This window comes from Pogonomyrmex barbatus, unplaced genomic scaffold (assembly GCF_055798465.1).
Source record: "Pogonomyrmex barbatus isolate J1 unplaced genomic scaffold, ASM5579846v1 scaffold11, whole genome shotgun sequence".
NCBI lineage: Eukaryota > Metazoa > Arthropoda > Insecta > Hymenoptera > Formicidae > Pogonomyrmex > Pogonomyrmex barbatus.
This window is the reverse complement of record NW_028297107.1, coordinates 1,786,948-1,801,889: the sequence shown is the minus strand read 5'-3', so window position 1 is coordinate 1,801,889 and position 14,942 is coordinate 1,786,948. Positions and strand designations below refer to the sequence as shown.

The 14,942-nt window shown below is 24.5% G+C and overlaps 2 protein-coding genes and 1 long non-coding RNA gene across 3 annotated transcripts; all 3 read right to left on the bottom strand.

Moving 5' to 3' along the window:
- Positions 1-372: 372 nt before the first annotated feature.
- On the bottom strand, positions 373-9,247 carry LOC148937703 (uncharacterized). Its single transcript, XM_089071185.1, has 5 exons — positions 7,777-9,247; positions 6,654-6,911; positions 2,034-2,492; positions 1,094-1,348; positions 373-802 (listed from the first exon to the last, which is right to left on the bottom strand). Exons 1-5 carry the CDS (start codon positions 8,937-8,939, stop codon positions 793-795), a joined length of 2,145 nt encoding a protein of 714 aa, XP_088927311.1. The 5' UTR covers positions 8,940-9,247; the 3' UTR covers positions 373-792.
- Positions 9,248-11,004: 1,757 nt separating this feature from the next.
- LOC148937702 (uncharacterized) lies at positions 11,005-11,850 on the bottom strand. Its single transcript, XR_016137990.1, has 2 exons — positions 11,735-11,850; positions 11,005-11,310 (listed from the first exon to the last, which is right to left on the bottom strand). It is a non-coding gene; the product is annotated as an uncharacterized LOC148937702 (long non-coding RNA).
- LOC105426863 (uncharacterized) lies at positions 11,005-14,891 on the bottom strand. The gene is made up of 3 exons (XM_089071008.1): positions 13,237-14,891; positions 12,270-12,524; positions 11,005-12,004 (listed from the first exon to the last, which is right to left on the bottom strand). The coding sequence occupies exons 1-3, from the start codon at positions 14,406-14,408 to the stop codon at positions 11,983-11,985; spliced, it is 1,449 nt and encodes a 482-aa protein (XP_088927134.1). The 5' UTR covers positions 14,409-14,891; the 3' UTR covers positions 11,005-11,982.
- Positions 14,892-14,942: the final 51 nt, after the last annotated feature.

Below are 14,942 nucleotides of genomic sequence, written 5' to 3'. Positions count from 1 at the left end.
TGCAAAGTCTATTCTGAATTTGTCATTTCCATTTGTACGTCTTGAATTATTTCATTAAGCAACCTACATTTGCATGTAAAGTGTAGAAATAATGCAAAGTATAAATTGGAATCCGCGCCAAAAGAATAAGTAAAAAATATGATTTTTTTAAAATTTATACATTATATCAAAATTAAAGACATTATTATCCAAATATTGAAAAATTTCGGGTTCATATTGACAATGTACGAAAATGTTTGATCAATCAAATATCAAAATTCCTATACATTACTATAATTTAATATTGAATACGTAAAAACAATTTTTAATTAACAAGATTTGATATTGATTTAATTAATCGAAAGAAATTCAATTATAACGTTTATAACTAATATTTTTATAAAGCATCCATATTAAATATATATATCAATATATATATCAATTATAGTTTTTACATAAAAATTGTAGCGAACAAATGTCAACAATTAAGCATCATATTTCTTATATTTATATTTGATTGTCAATTACTGGAAAATAACTTTCACAATATTTCCCTTTCATTTCCTTCATACTCTGAGGTTTGCAATTCCTCGCCAGTTTGATGACTTGCATTTGCATTAAATTCAACTATCAATCGTTGTATCCTTTATCTGCCATAATTCCTTCACTTATTCTGTTAATTTCTGCATTAGTTAAATAATTGTTTGTATTATAACGTGCATCTGTGTCAAAAATGTCATAATTTGATGTAGTATCGATTTGTAACGTATTCGAAGTATTCACTGTCAATAGTTGATCATCTTGCACTGTTTCTTAATAAAACCTATAATAGGTTACAAAAAGATGTAGAAATTTGTTGGATGCAGTAAAATAATTAGTATTTACAAAAGAAATATATAAATTGCTTTTTTTGGATTATGCTAAGCTTGAAATGTGTAATACTATACTCTTACTAATGTATAATAAAGACATTCGATGCAATTATAAAGAAATTGCGAGTAAGTCAAGTTTGAAATAATTTATATATATATATGTGTGTGTGTGTGTGTGTGTGTGTGTGTGTGTGTATATATTTGTTTGTCAATTACTGGAAAATAACTTTTGCAGTATTTACCATTGATTTCCTTCATATTCTGCGATTTGCGATTCTGCGCTAATTTGATAAAACCTTATATTTGCATTAATATGTTCATCCATCAATTGTTTATCTATTGTTGTATCTTCGATATTTCTTTCCATTTCTGCATTTATCTCATGAAAAGCATCTCCAAAAATGCTCTCATTATTTGATATATTATCAGTTTGTAAGGTAGGTTTCGAGATATTCATCGTCAATAGTTGTTCATCTTGCACTGTTCCATAATAAAATCTATAATAGGTTACAGAAAGATGTAGAAATTTGCCAAGTGCAGTAAAATAATTAGTATTTACAAAAGAATTATAGATTTTGTTTTTGCGGATTTCGCTTGAAGTATGTAATGCAATTATAAAGAATTCGCGAGAAAGTCAAATTTGAAATAATTTCTATATTTAATCTTTTCCAAGCTCACAAATGAATATGTAAACCGTTCGATTACTATACCGCCAACAATCTTTTTTGGTTTTTAATCTTATTTTATATAATTTAATATTTGTATAACATATTTTAAATAAATAAGCATTTTTATTTTTGTTCCTTACATATGTTATTTACTGAATATTTCTGAACATGAGAAAGAACCAAAAGAAATAAGGAAGAAGTAATAAGAATTAGAAAACGAATGTAATTAATATTTATTATTTCTACGCATTTAAATATTAATTAAATAAATGGAAATCTTAGCATTCTTCGATATCGATTTGATTAAATATAAATTCTTTGTTACAGTATTTATAAAATTTATGTAATATCTCTGTTAAATCTTTGATTAAGATTTATATAAATGTAATCAAATGAAATGTATTACACTTTTATACAGTATTCTATATCTAAATCTAGATTATACATTATAAATCACACATATAGAAAATTCAATCTATATTAATCAATAATTAATATTAATCGTAACATTTACCGTTGTTGTTTTCCTTCATTTTCTATAATCTGTGAATATGATCCAGCTCCATGAGAATTTGTACTCGCGGCACTTTTGTTATTCACTGATTGTTGCATCATTAAGTATGCATTATTTCCTTCGTTTCCTTCGTTAGATCTCGAATTCTCATTTATGCCGTGACAGATTTTTAAGTGAGTGTCTAAGCCGCTTGTTCCGATAAATATTGTCAATTTGTGCTCGCAACAAATGCATTTTGCTCTATCATCATACTTGTTGAACGCGAAATATTGTTTTAACCAGGTACATTTAATCACTTCTTGTATCTCTATTATTTTGTCTTTATGCATTCGAAACAAATGAAGTTGTAATTTTCTCAGATTATTTGCATGCTTTAAAAGTTTACAACAAATTTTGCATCTTGCGGTATATTCTTTTTCCTTAATATAATATTGCCATGTCAAGGAAATATTTGGGAAGTTTTTTCAGTCGTTTAATATATGATGACTATGTAAATCATGTAAATGACGTTTCATGAATAACGTAATATATGAATTTTGATAAATATGTTTACAATAATTGCATTGTATTTTATTTTTGCTTAATTGTGTGAAATGTTTCCATGCCCACAAAAATTTCTGCGATGATACTTGCATGTCATTCTATATTTTTATATTCTGTATTCTGTATTCTGTATTCTGTATATTGTCAGCTCTTGAACTCTCATTTATATTGTGAAATATTTTCAAGTGATTCGTTAAGCCATCTATTCCTTTAAATATGTCCAATTTGAGATTGCAACATATGCACCTTGTTTTATAACTTTCTACGTCAAATGCGAAATGTTGTGATAACCAAGAGTCTGTAATTGTTTTTTGTATTTTCGTTATTTCTTCTTGATGTTATGTAATTATATGACTTTTCAAATTCCTATTCTGAATCACTTTTATCAATCCATTACAAATTATGCATTTCGCATCACAATTCTCGTCTAGTGTGTAATATTGCCATATGTACTTTGTATCATTTCGTGCATTTTTCAAGTGTTCCATGATGTAAAATGTTATGCCATGCTTAAATAAATGTTTTTTCAAACTTAAACTTATTCTATCCTGTTTATAAATTTTATTACAATATTTGCACTGTATCTCTTTATTGCTTATTTTCTTATAATATGTCCATATTTCAGGATATTTTTTCATTATGTACGAATATTACCACTTGTAAAATATAATATAAAAATATAATAATGGTTATAAAATAATATAAGTTCTGTTCAAATATCCAAAAGACTGCTTGCAAGAGACTAAGTAAAGCATATAAATTTTTGCGAAGATATAAATATTGCTATGTATGTATGTTGTTGTGTTAAGATCAAATAGTTTATCAGCTTCTTTTTATTTGTAATTGTTCTTATAATGATTTGTAAACATCATCAAAATATTGTATTAATTTTGAATTTATATTTATATAGATTTATATAGATTTATATGTATGTTAACGATTTGATATATCTATCATTTGCTTTATTAATTTATATTTTTTTTTTGCTTTATTAATTTGCAATTTATATTGTACTATTTCGTTTTAAATGTATTGATTTTCTTGCGAAATGAAATAAACATTTATATAAATTTGATATGAATTGTTATTCTTTTGCCTGTTTCTAAATAATTAATTACATTTCTGATCATCGTAAACAATTTAAGGATTATTAGCATGTTCAATTTAAAAAACAATGTAGTTATATAATTTAAGATTTAATTTATTTATATGCATGTGAGTGTGTAAAATCTGCAAAAGGGATGTTTCTTTCGCTGACAGATTCTGTGAAATATAAACCCTTACGAAAATGTCAAGGCTATAATAATTTTTATACGATAATTATTTAAGGTTTACAAATTTGTCTGTGAAAATGATAATATTATGGATTCATAGAGTAAATTAAACCGAATAGAAAAATCATGAACTTTAAAATAATTTATGGAATATTAATGTGATAATATGTATATCATAAGGTAGTAAATATCTTTTCTGTTCGATATAAATCGCCAATTAAATGAGATTGACATTAAATAAAATGTTTAGTATAATAAAAATATTTTAATAGAAATATATTTTATAATAAAAATATTTTTATTTCATTGATTACATGTTATAATCTATTCAAATGCTAGAACTAATATTTGCAACAATTTTATATGGTATATTTTAATTAATAAGTATTTTTATTGATCCTATTCATTTCCTGTGGCTTTTGAATACGTATCTAACAAGGTCTTGAATTTTGTTTCTTTTACGAACTCTTGCCTAGTATCTCTTACAGTTTTTTTATCAGTATCATATATACTCTCAATTAATTATAATCCATAATATTAAAATTTCTAGAACAAAACTCTCTGTATTTAACGTTCCGTCAGATTGCAACGTTTGTTTGTCTCGAAGTATTTTTTATCATTGTTAGCTGTTTCTTAATTATTATCCAGTAAAAGTTATATAATTATATATAAATTGATAAAAATTAGAGTATAGAATAATTAACAATACATATAAAAACAATACATATAAAAAAACATTTCAGTTATGCGAGTAATACAACATGCGTTATCACTTAAAATTTTTATCTTTTTCTACGTATTTATATATTAACTAAACAATTGCAAATTATTAGTTTGAATTAGTAATTTTATAAAGAAAAATTGAAAACCCATGTAGAATCAAATACAGATCTCTTGCATTGCAACTATATAGTGAAACCGAAGATTTAATTCATAAACTCGTTGCAGATTGCAAATTGTAAAGAAAGTAATTTCTAAAACTAATCAAAATTGTTTGTTTAATTATATATTTCATCATATAAAAGTAGTCAAAGTCAAAATTTTTTTCTATTATTATTGCTACTTCAATTAGTTAATAATTTAATGATATCATCTTGTCATTTATTACAGTCAAAACATCTACATCTACATTTATTAATAAAATCAATTATAAAGTCATCAATAATTAATGCGAATATTCTGAAATGATAACAGAATATCCTGAATATCCTGAAATGATTTTTCTGTCTAGTCTAATTCGTTCTATTAGCGAGTCTTCTGATACAATTATTATGGATATTTAGTATATAATATTGATTAAATGAGATTGATTTTAAATAAAAAATTCTGCAATATAATACAAATAAGTTCATTTTATTAAAAATTGTTTCAACATTAATACAGTCAATCAATTATGGGAATTATTTATAAAGGCTTTGAATTGTTTTGCACAAATCTTGTCACAATTTATATATCATTAAGTCTACGTAATATAGCCTTCTCATTAGTTTTACTTCTCATTAGACTAATAAAAAAATTTATATCTTTCATCATTTGTTGACTGTTGTAGAGATATATCCATAGTACTTCCACCAATTTCATCAGAGTTTAATACTCATTATTATTATGATATGAAGGCGTTCGGAACTAAACTTGGATAATTACTGTTAAATGCATTATTAACTTGCAAAGTCTGTTCTGAAGTTGTCATTTCCATTTGTACATCTTGAATTGTTTCATTAAGCAATCTACATTTGCATGTAAAATGTAGAAGTAATACAAAGTATATAAATTGGAATCTGCGCCAAAAGAATAAGTAAAAAATATGATTTCTTTAAAATTTATACGTTATATCAAAATTAAAGATATTATTATCCAAATATTGAAAAATGTTCGAGTTCATATTGACAATGTACGGAAATGTTTGATCAATCAAATATCAAAATTCCTATATACTATTACTATAATTTAATATTAAATACGTAAAAACAATTTTCAATTAACAAGATTTGATATTGACTTAATTAATCGAAAGAAATTCAATTATAACGTTTATAACACTCATATTTTTATAAAGCATCCATATTAAATATTCAATTATAGTTTTTACATAAAAATTATAGCGAACAAATGTCAACAATTAAGCATCATATTTCTTATATTTATATTTAATTGACAATTACTGGAAAATAACTTTCACAATATTTACTATTGATTTCCTTCATACTCTGAGCTTTGCAATTCTTCGCCAGTTTGATGACTTGCATTCGCATTAAATTCTATCAATCGTTATATCCTTTATCTGCTATAATTCCTTCACTTATTCTGTCAATTTCTGCATTAGTTAAACAATTGTTTGTGTCATGACGTGCGTCTGTGTCAAAAATGTCATAATTTGATGTTCTATCGGTTTGTAACGTATTCGAAGTATTCACTGTCAATATAGTTGGTCATCTTACACTGTCCAATAATAAAGCCTATAATAAAGGTAATAAAAAGATGTAAAAATTTATCAGGTGCAGTAAAATTAGTATTTATAAAAGAAATATAAATTGCTTTTTTCGGATTACGCTAAACTTGAAATATGTAAGGATATATTCTTACTAATATACTAATAAAGACATTCGATGCAATTATAAAGAATTTGCGAAAAAGTCAAATTTGAAATAATTTATATGTATTTATATGAATTTGAAATAATTTATATGTACATATTTATATATTTATATATTTATATATTTATATATTTATATATTTATATATTTTTTTTTATATTTATATATTTGTTTGTCAATTACTGAAAAATAACTTTTACAATATTTACCATTGATTTCTTTCATACTCTGTGGTTTGCGATTCTGTGCAAATTTGATTAAAACCTGTACTTGCATTAATATGTTCATTTACCGATTGTCCATCTATTTCTGTATTTTCGATAATTCTTTCAATTTCTGTATTTATCTTATGAAGAGCATCTTCAAAAATCATGTCATTATTTGATGTACTATCAGTTTGTGAGGTAGGTTTCAAAATCATATTCATCGTCAATAGTTGTTCATCTTGCACTGTTCCAGAATAAAACCTATAATAAGTTACAAAAAGATGTAGAAATTTGCCAGGTGTAGTAAAATAATTAGTATTTACAAAAGGAATATAGATTATTTTTTTGCGGATTTTGCTTGATGTACAGGGTGGCGGAAAAGTCACTGGACACTGGGCACTGATGTAAACAAAAGATTTATGTGTCATGACAAATGCATTAAAACTTCCTACTGTACTACGTCTTGCTGTTACTTTTGTTTTCTTTTAACCAACTGTCCAGTGACTTTTGAGCCATCCTGTATGTAAAATATGCAATTATAAAGAATTCGAGAGAAAGTCAAATTTGAAATAATTTCTATATTTAATCTTTTCGAAACTCAACAATGGTAAATAAATATATAAACCGCTCGATTACTATACCGCGAACAATCGTTTTTGGTTTTTAATATTACTTTATATAATTTAACAGACATTTATATAACATATTTTAAATAAATAAGTTTTTTATTTTTTTTCCTTATATATATTACTTACTGAACATGAGAAAGAACCAAAAGAAATAAGAAAGAAGTAATAATAATTAGAAAACGAATGTAATTCGTATTTACTATTTCTACGCATTTAAATATCAATTAAATATGGAAATCTTAATTAGCATTCTTCGATTTGATTAAATTAAATTAAATTATATTGATTAAATATAAATTCTTTGTTTCAATATTTATAAAATTTATGTAACATTTCTGTTAAATCATTGACTAAGACTTATATAAATGTAATCAAATGAAATGTATTACACTTTTATATAGTATTTTATATCTAAATCCAGATTATAGATTATAAATCACACATATAGAAAATTTAATTTATATTAATCAATAATTAATATTAATCGTAACATTTACCGTTGTTGTTCTCCTTCATTTTCTGTAATCTGTGAATATGATTCAGCCCCATGAGAATTTGTACTCACGGCATTTTTGTTATTCGCTGATTGTTGTACCATTAAATATGCATTATTTCCTTCGTTTCCTTCGTCAGATCTCGAATTCTCATTTATGCAATGATAAACTTTTAAGTGATTTTCTAAGCCCCTTGTTCCGGTAAATATTGTCAATTTGTGATCGCAATACATGCATTTTGCTTTATCATCGTTGAATGCGAAATATTGTTTTAACCAGGTACGTTTAATCATTTCTTGTATCTCTATTATTTTCTCTTTATGCATTCGTAATAAATGAAGCTGTAATGTTTGTACATTATGTGCATGCTTTAAAAGTTTACAACAAATTTTGCATCTTGCAGCATATCCTTTTTCTTTAATATAATATTGCCATATTAAGGAAGTATTTGTGTACCTTTTCCAATCGTCGTCGTTTATTATTTTATGAACATCATATAAATGAGTTTTTAAATGTAGTGTTATACTTGGAGTTTTAAAAATTTTATCACAATAATTGCATTTTATTGTACTGCTGCTTAATTGTGTCAAATGTTTCCATGCATCCCACAAAACTTTCTGCGATGATATGTTTTGCATGTTATTCTGCATTTTTATATTGTCAGCTCTTGAACTTTTATTTATATTGTGAAATATTTCCAAGTGGTTCGCTAAGCTATCTATTCCTTTAAATATATCCAATTTAAGATTGCAATGTATGCACCTTATTTTATGACTTTCTTGATGTTTTATGACGTCAAATGCGAAATGTTGTGATAACCAATTGTCTGTAATTGTTTTTTGTATTTTCGTTACTTCTTCTTGATGTTGTGTAATTATATGACTTTTCAAATTGCAAGTCTGAATCGCTGTTATCAATCTATTACAAATTATGCATTTCGCATCACAATTCTCGTCTAGTGTGTAATATTGCCATATGTACTTTGTATCATTTTGTACATTGTTCAAGTGTTCCATGATGTAAAATGTTATGCCATGCTGAAATAAATGCTTTTTCAAATTTATACTCATTCTATCCTGTTTATAAATTTTATTACAATATTTGCACTGTATCTCTTTATTGCTTATTTTATTATAATATGTCCATATTTCAGAATGTATTTTCATTATGTACGTATATTACCACTTGTAAAAATAATCTTTATAGAGTAATGTAAGTTTTATTCAAATATCCAAAAGACTGCTTGCAAGAGACTAAGTAAAGCGTATAAATTTTTGCGAAGATATAAATATTGTATATGTATGTTTGTTGTGTTAAAATCAAATAGGTTATCAGCTTATTATTTGTAATTGTTCTTATAATGGTTTGTAAACATCATCAAAATATTGTATTAATATTGAATTTATGTATGTTAACGATTTGATACATCTATCATTTGCTTTATTAAGTTAATTTACAATTTATATTGTACTATTTCATTCTAAATATGATAATTAATTTTAATAATGATTTTCTTGCGAAATGAAATAAACATTTATATATATTTGATAAATTATTATTCTTTTGCCTGTTTCTAAATAATTAATAATATTTCTGACCATCGTAAACAATTTATTGTTTATTAGCATATTCAATTTAAAAAACAATGCAAGTATATAATTTAAGTTAGATTTATATGCATAAGAGTGTAAATCTGCAAAAGAGATGTTTTTTTCACTGACAGATTTTGTGAAATATAAACCCTTACGAAAATGTCAAAGCTATAATAATTTTTAATATTTTTAATATTTTTAAAATTATTTAAGGTTTACAAATTTGTCTGTGAAAATAACAATATTATGCGTGGATTCAGAGCAAATTAAACCGAATAGAAAAATCATTTTACGAATTTCAAAATAATTAAGGTAATATTGTGTATATCACAAGATGATCGTAGTTTTTCTGTTCGATATAATTCGCCAATTAATGAGATTGACATTAAATAAAATATTTAGCTTAATAAAAATATTTTAGAAATATATTTATTTTAATAGAAATATATTTTATAATAAATATATTTTTATTTCATTGATTACGACAAATGTTATAGTCAATCAAATACTAGAACTAATATTTACAATAATTTTATATAGTATATTTTAGTTAATAAATATTTCTATGATCCTACTCATTTCCTGTGACCTTTGAATCCGTATCTAACAAGGTCTTGAATTTGCATTTTGTTTCTGTTACGAACTCTTGCCTAGTATCTCTTACAGTTTTTTTATCAGTATCTTATATACTTTCAATTAATTATAATCCATAATGTTAAAATTTCTAGAACAAAACTCTCTGTATTTAACATTCCGTCAGATTGCAACGTTTGTTTGTCTCGAAGTATTTTTTATCATTGTTAGCTGTTTCTTAATTATTATCCAGTAAAAGTTATATAATTATATATAAATTGATAAAAATTAGAGTATAGAATAATTAACAATACATATAAAAAAACATTTCAGTTATGCGAGTAATACAACGTGCGTTATCACTTAAAATTTTTATCTATTTCTTCGTATTTATATATTAACTAAACAATTATTAGTTTAGCAAATTATTAGTTTGAATTAGCAATATTATAAAGAAAAATTGAAAACCCAGAATTGAACAAATACAGATCTCGTCTTGCATTGCAACTATATAGTGAAACAGAAGATTTAATTCATAAACTCGTCGCAGATTGCAAATTGTAAAGAAAGTAATTTCTAAAACTAATCAAAATTGTTTGTTTAATTATATATTTCATCATATAAAAGTAGTCAAAGTCAAAGTTTTTTTCTATTATTATAGCTACTTCACTTAGTTAATAATTTAATGATATCACCTTGTCATCTATTACAGTCAAAACATCTACACCTACATTTATTAATAAAATCATTATAAAAGCGATAATTATTGCGAATATCCTGAAATGATAACAGAATATCCTGAATATCCTGAAATGATTTTTCTGTCTAGTCTAATTCGTTCTATTAGCGAGTCCTCTGATACAGTTATTATATTTAGTATATAATATTGATTAAATGAGATTGATTTTAAATAAAAAATTCTGCAATATAATACAAATAAGTTCATTTTATTAAAAATTGTTTCAATATTAATACAGTCAATCAATTATGGGAATTATTTATAAAGGATTTGAATTGTTTTGCACAAATCTTGTCACAATTTATATATCATTAAGTCTACGTAATATAGCCTTCTCATTAGTTTTACTTCTCATTAGACTAATAAAAAAATTTATATCTTTCGTCATTTGTTGACTGTTGTAGAGATATATCCAAAATACTTCCACCAATTTCATCAGAATTTAATACTCATTATTATTATGATATGAAGGCGTTCGGAACTAAACTTGGATAATTACTGTTAAATGCATTATTAACTTGCAAAGTCTGTTTTGAAGTTGTCATTTCCATTTGTACGTCTTGAATTGTTTCATTAAGCAATCTACATTTGCATGTAAAGTGTAGAAGTAATACAAAGTATATAAATTGGAATCTGCGCCAAAAGAATAAGTAAAAAATATGATTTTTTTAAAATTTATACGTTATATCAAAATTAAAGATATTATTATCCAAATATTGAAAAATGTTCGAGTTCATATTGACAATGTACGGAAATGTTTGATCAATCAAATATCAAAATTCCTATATACTATTACTATAATTTAATATTAAATACGTAAAAACAATTTTTAATTAACAAGATTTGATATTGACTTAATTAATCGAAAGAAATTCAATTGTAACGTTTATAACATATTTTTATAAAGCATCCATATTAAACATTCAATTATAGTTTTATATAAAAATTATAGTTTTATATAAAAATTATAGCGAACTAATGTAAATAATTAAGAATCATATTTTTCATATTTATATTTGATTTTCAATTACTGGAAAATAACTTTCACAACATTTACCATTGATTTCCTTCATACTCTGTGGTTTGCGATTCTGAGCCAGTTTGATGACTTGCATTTGCATTAAGTTCATCTATCAATCGTTATATCCTTTTATCCACTATAATTCCTTCACTTATTCCATTAATATCTGCATTAGTTAAATAATTGTTTGTATTATGACGTGCATCTGTGTCAAAAATGTCATAATTTGATGTAGTATCGGTTTGTAACGTATTCGAAGTATTCACCGTCAATAGTTGGTCATCTTACACTGTCCAATAATACAACCTATAGGTAATAGGTAATAAAAAGATGTAAAAATTTATCAGGTGCAGTAAAATAATTAGTATTTATAAAAGAAATATAAATTGCTTTTTTCGGATTACGCTAAGCTTGAAGTATGTAATGCTATACTCTTACTAATATACTAATAAAGACATTCGATGCAATTATAAAGAATTCGCGAAAAAGTCAAATTTGAAATAATTTATGTGTATATATATTTATATATTTGTTTGTCAATTACTGAAAAATAAACTTTTGCAATATTTACCATTGATTTCTTTCATACTCTGTGGTTTGCGATTCTGTGCAAATTTGATTAAAACCTGTACTTGCATTAATATGTTCATTTGTCGATTGTCCATCTATTTCTGAATTTTCGAGAATTCTTTCAATTTCTGCATTTATCTCATTAAGAGCAGCTTCAAAAATCATGTCATTATTTGATATACTATCAGTTTGTGAGGTAGGTTTCAAAATATTCATCGTCAATAGTTGTTCATCTTGCACTGTTCCAGAATAAAACCTATAATAGGTTACAAAAAGATGTAGAAATTTGCCAGGTGCAGTAAAATAATTAGTATTTACAAAAGGAATATAGATTATTTTTTTGCGGATTTCGCTTGATGTATGTAAAATATGAAATTATAAAGAATTCGAGAGAAAGTCAAATTTGAAATAATTTCTATATTTAATCTTTTCGAAACTCAACAATGGTAAATAAATATATAAACCGCTCGATTACTATACCGCGAACAATCCTTTTTGGTTTTTAATATTACTTTATATTTAACAGATTTAACAGACATTTATATAACATATTTTAAATAAATAAGTTTTTTATTTTTTTTCCTTACATATATTACTTACTGAACATGAGAAAGAACCAAAAGAAATAAGAAAGAAGTAATAATAATTAGAAAACGAATGTAATTAGTATTTACTATTTCTACGCATTTAAATATTAATTAAATATGGAAATCTTAATTAGCATTCTTCGATTTGATTAAATTAAATTAAATTATATTGATTAAATATAAATTCTTTGTTTCAATATTTATAAAATTTATATAACATTTCTGTTAAATCATTGACTAAGATTTATATAAATGTAATCAAATGAAATGTATTACACTTTTATATAGTATTTATATAAATCCAGATTATAGATTATAAATCACACATATAGAAAATTTAATTTATATTAATCAATAATTAATATTAATCGTAACATTTACCGTTGTTGTTCTCCTTCATTTTCTGTAATCTGTGAATATGATTCAGCCCCATGAGAATTTGTACTCACGGCATTTTTGTTATTCGCTGATTGTTGTACCATTAAATATGCATTATTTCCTTCGTTTCTTTCGTCAGATCTCGAATTCTCATTTATGCAATGATAAACTTTTAAGTGATTTTCTAAGCCCCTTGTTCCGATAAATATTGTCAATTTGTGATCGCAATACATGCATTTTGCTTTATCATCACACTCGTTGAATGCGAAATATTGTTTTAACCAGGTACGTTTAATCATTTCTTGTATCTCTATTATTTTCTCTTTATGCATTCGTAATAAATGAAACTGTAATGTTTTTACATTATGTGCTTGCTTTAAAAGTTTACAACAAATTTTGCATCTTGCAGTATATCCTTTTTCTTTAATATAATATTGCCATATTAAGGAAGTACTTGTGTACCTTTTCCAATCGTCGTCGTTTATTATTTTATGAACATCATATAAATGAGTTTTTAAATTTCGTTTTATACTTGGAGCTTTAAAAATTTTATCACAATAATTGCATTTTATTATATTTCTGCTTAATTGTGTGAAATGTTTCCATGCCCACAAAAATTTCTGCGATGATATGTTTTGCGATGATATGTTATTCTGTATTTTTATATCGTCAGCTCTTGAACTTTCATTTATATTGTGAAATATTTCCAAGTGGTTCGCTAAGCTATCTATTCCTTTAAATATATCCAATTTAAGATTGCAATGTATGCACCTTATTTTATGACTTTCTTGACGTTTTATGACGTCAAATGCGAAATGTTGTGATAACCAAATGTCTGTAATTGTTTTTTGTATTTTCGTTATTTCTTCTTGATGTTGTGTAATTATATGACTTTGCAAATTCCAATTCTGAAACACTTTTATCAATCTATTACAAATTATGCATTTCGCATTACAATTCTCGTCTAGTGTGTAATATTGCCATATGTACTTTGCATCATTTTGTGCATTGTTCAAGTGTTCCATGATATAAAATGTTATGCCATGCTTAAATAAATGCTTTTTCATACTTATACTCATTCTATCCTGTTTATAAATTTTATTACAATATTTGCACTGTATCTCTTTATTGCTTATTTTCTTATAATATGTCCATATTTCAGAATATATTTTCATTATGTACGTATATTACCACTTGTAAAAATATAATAATCCTTATAAAGTAATGTAAGTTTTATTCAAATATCCAAAAGACTGCTTGCAAGAGACTAAGTAAAGCGTATAAATTTTTGCGAAGATATAAATATTGTATATGTATGTTTGTTGTGTTAAAATCAAATAGGTTATCAGCTTATTATTTGTAATTGTTCTTAAAATGGTTTGTAAACATCATCAAAATATTGTATTAATTTTGAATTTATGTATGTTAACGATTTGATACATCTATCATTTGCTTTATTAAGTTAATTTACAATTTATATTGTACTATTTCATTTTAAATATGATAATTAATTTTAATAATGATTTTCTTGCGAAATGAAATAAACATTTATATAAATTTGATTACTTATTATTCTTTTGCCTGTTTCTAAATAATTAATAATATTTCTGACCATCGTAAACAATTTATTGTTTATTAGCATATTCAATTTATAAAACAATGCAAGTATATAATTTAAGTTAGACTTATATGCATGAGAGTGTAAATCT

What these genes read in the sequence shown, in the direction of transcription:
- LOC148937703 (XM_089071185.1), bottom strand. Translation starts at nt 8,939, where the DNA reads ATGAAAATACATTCTGAAATATGGACATATTATAATAAAATAAGCAAT. An exon ending in GAGTATGAAAGAAATCAATG is followed by an intron (nt 2,493 to 6,653) that starts GTAAATATTGTA and finishes CGACTGAAAAAA; the next exon opens with CTTCCCAAATATTTCCTTGA. An exon ending in AATGAAGGAAAACAACAACG is followed by an intron (nt 1,349 to 2,033) that starts GTAAATGTTACG and finishes AACCTATTATAG; the next exon opens with ATTTTATTATGGAACAGTGC.
- LOC105426863 (XM_089071008.1), bottom strand. Translation starts at nt 14,408, where the DNA reads ATGAAAATATATTCTGAAATATGGACATATTATAAGAAAATAAGCAAT. An exon ending in AATGAAGGAGAACAACAACG is followed by an intron (nt 12,525 to 13,236) that starts GTAAATGTTACG and finishes AACCTATTATAG; the next exon opens with GTTTTATTCTGGAACAGTGC. An exon ending in GAGTATGAAAGAAATCAATG is followed by an intron (nt 12,005 to 12,269) that starts GTAAATATTGCA and finishes TATTACCTATAG; the next exon opens with GTTGTATTATTGGACAGTGT.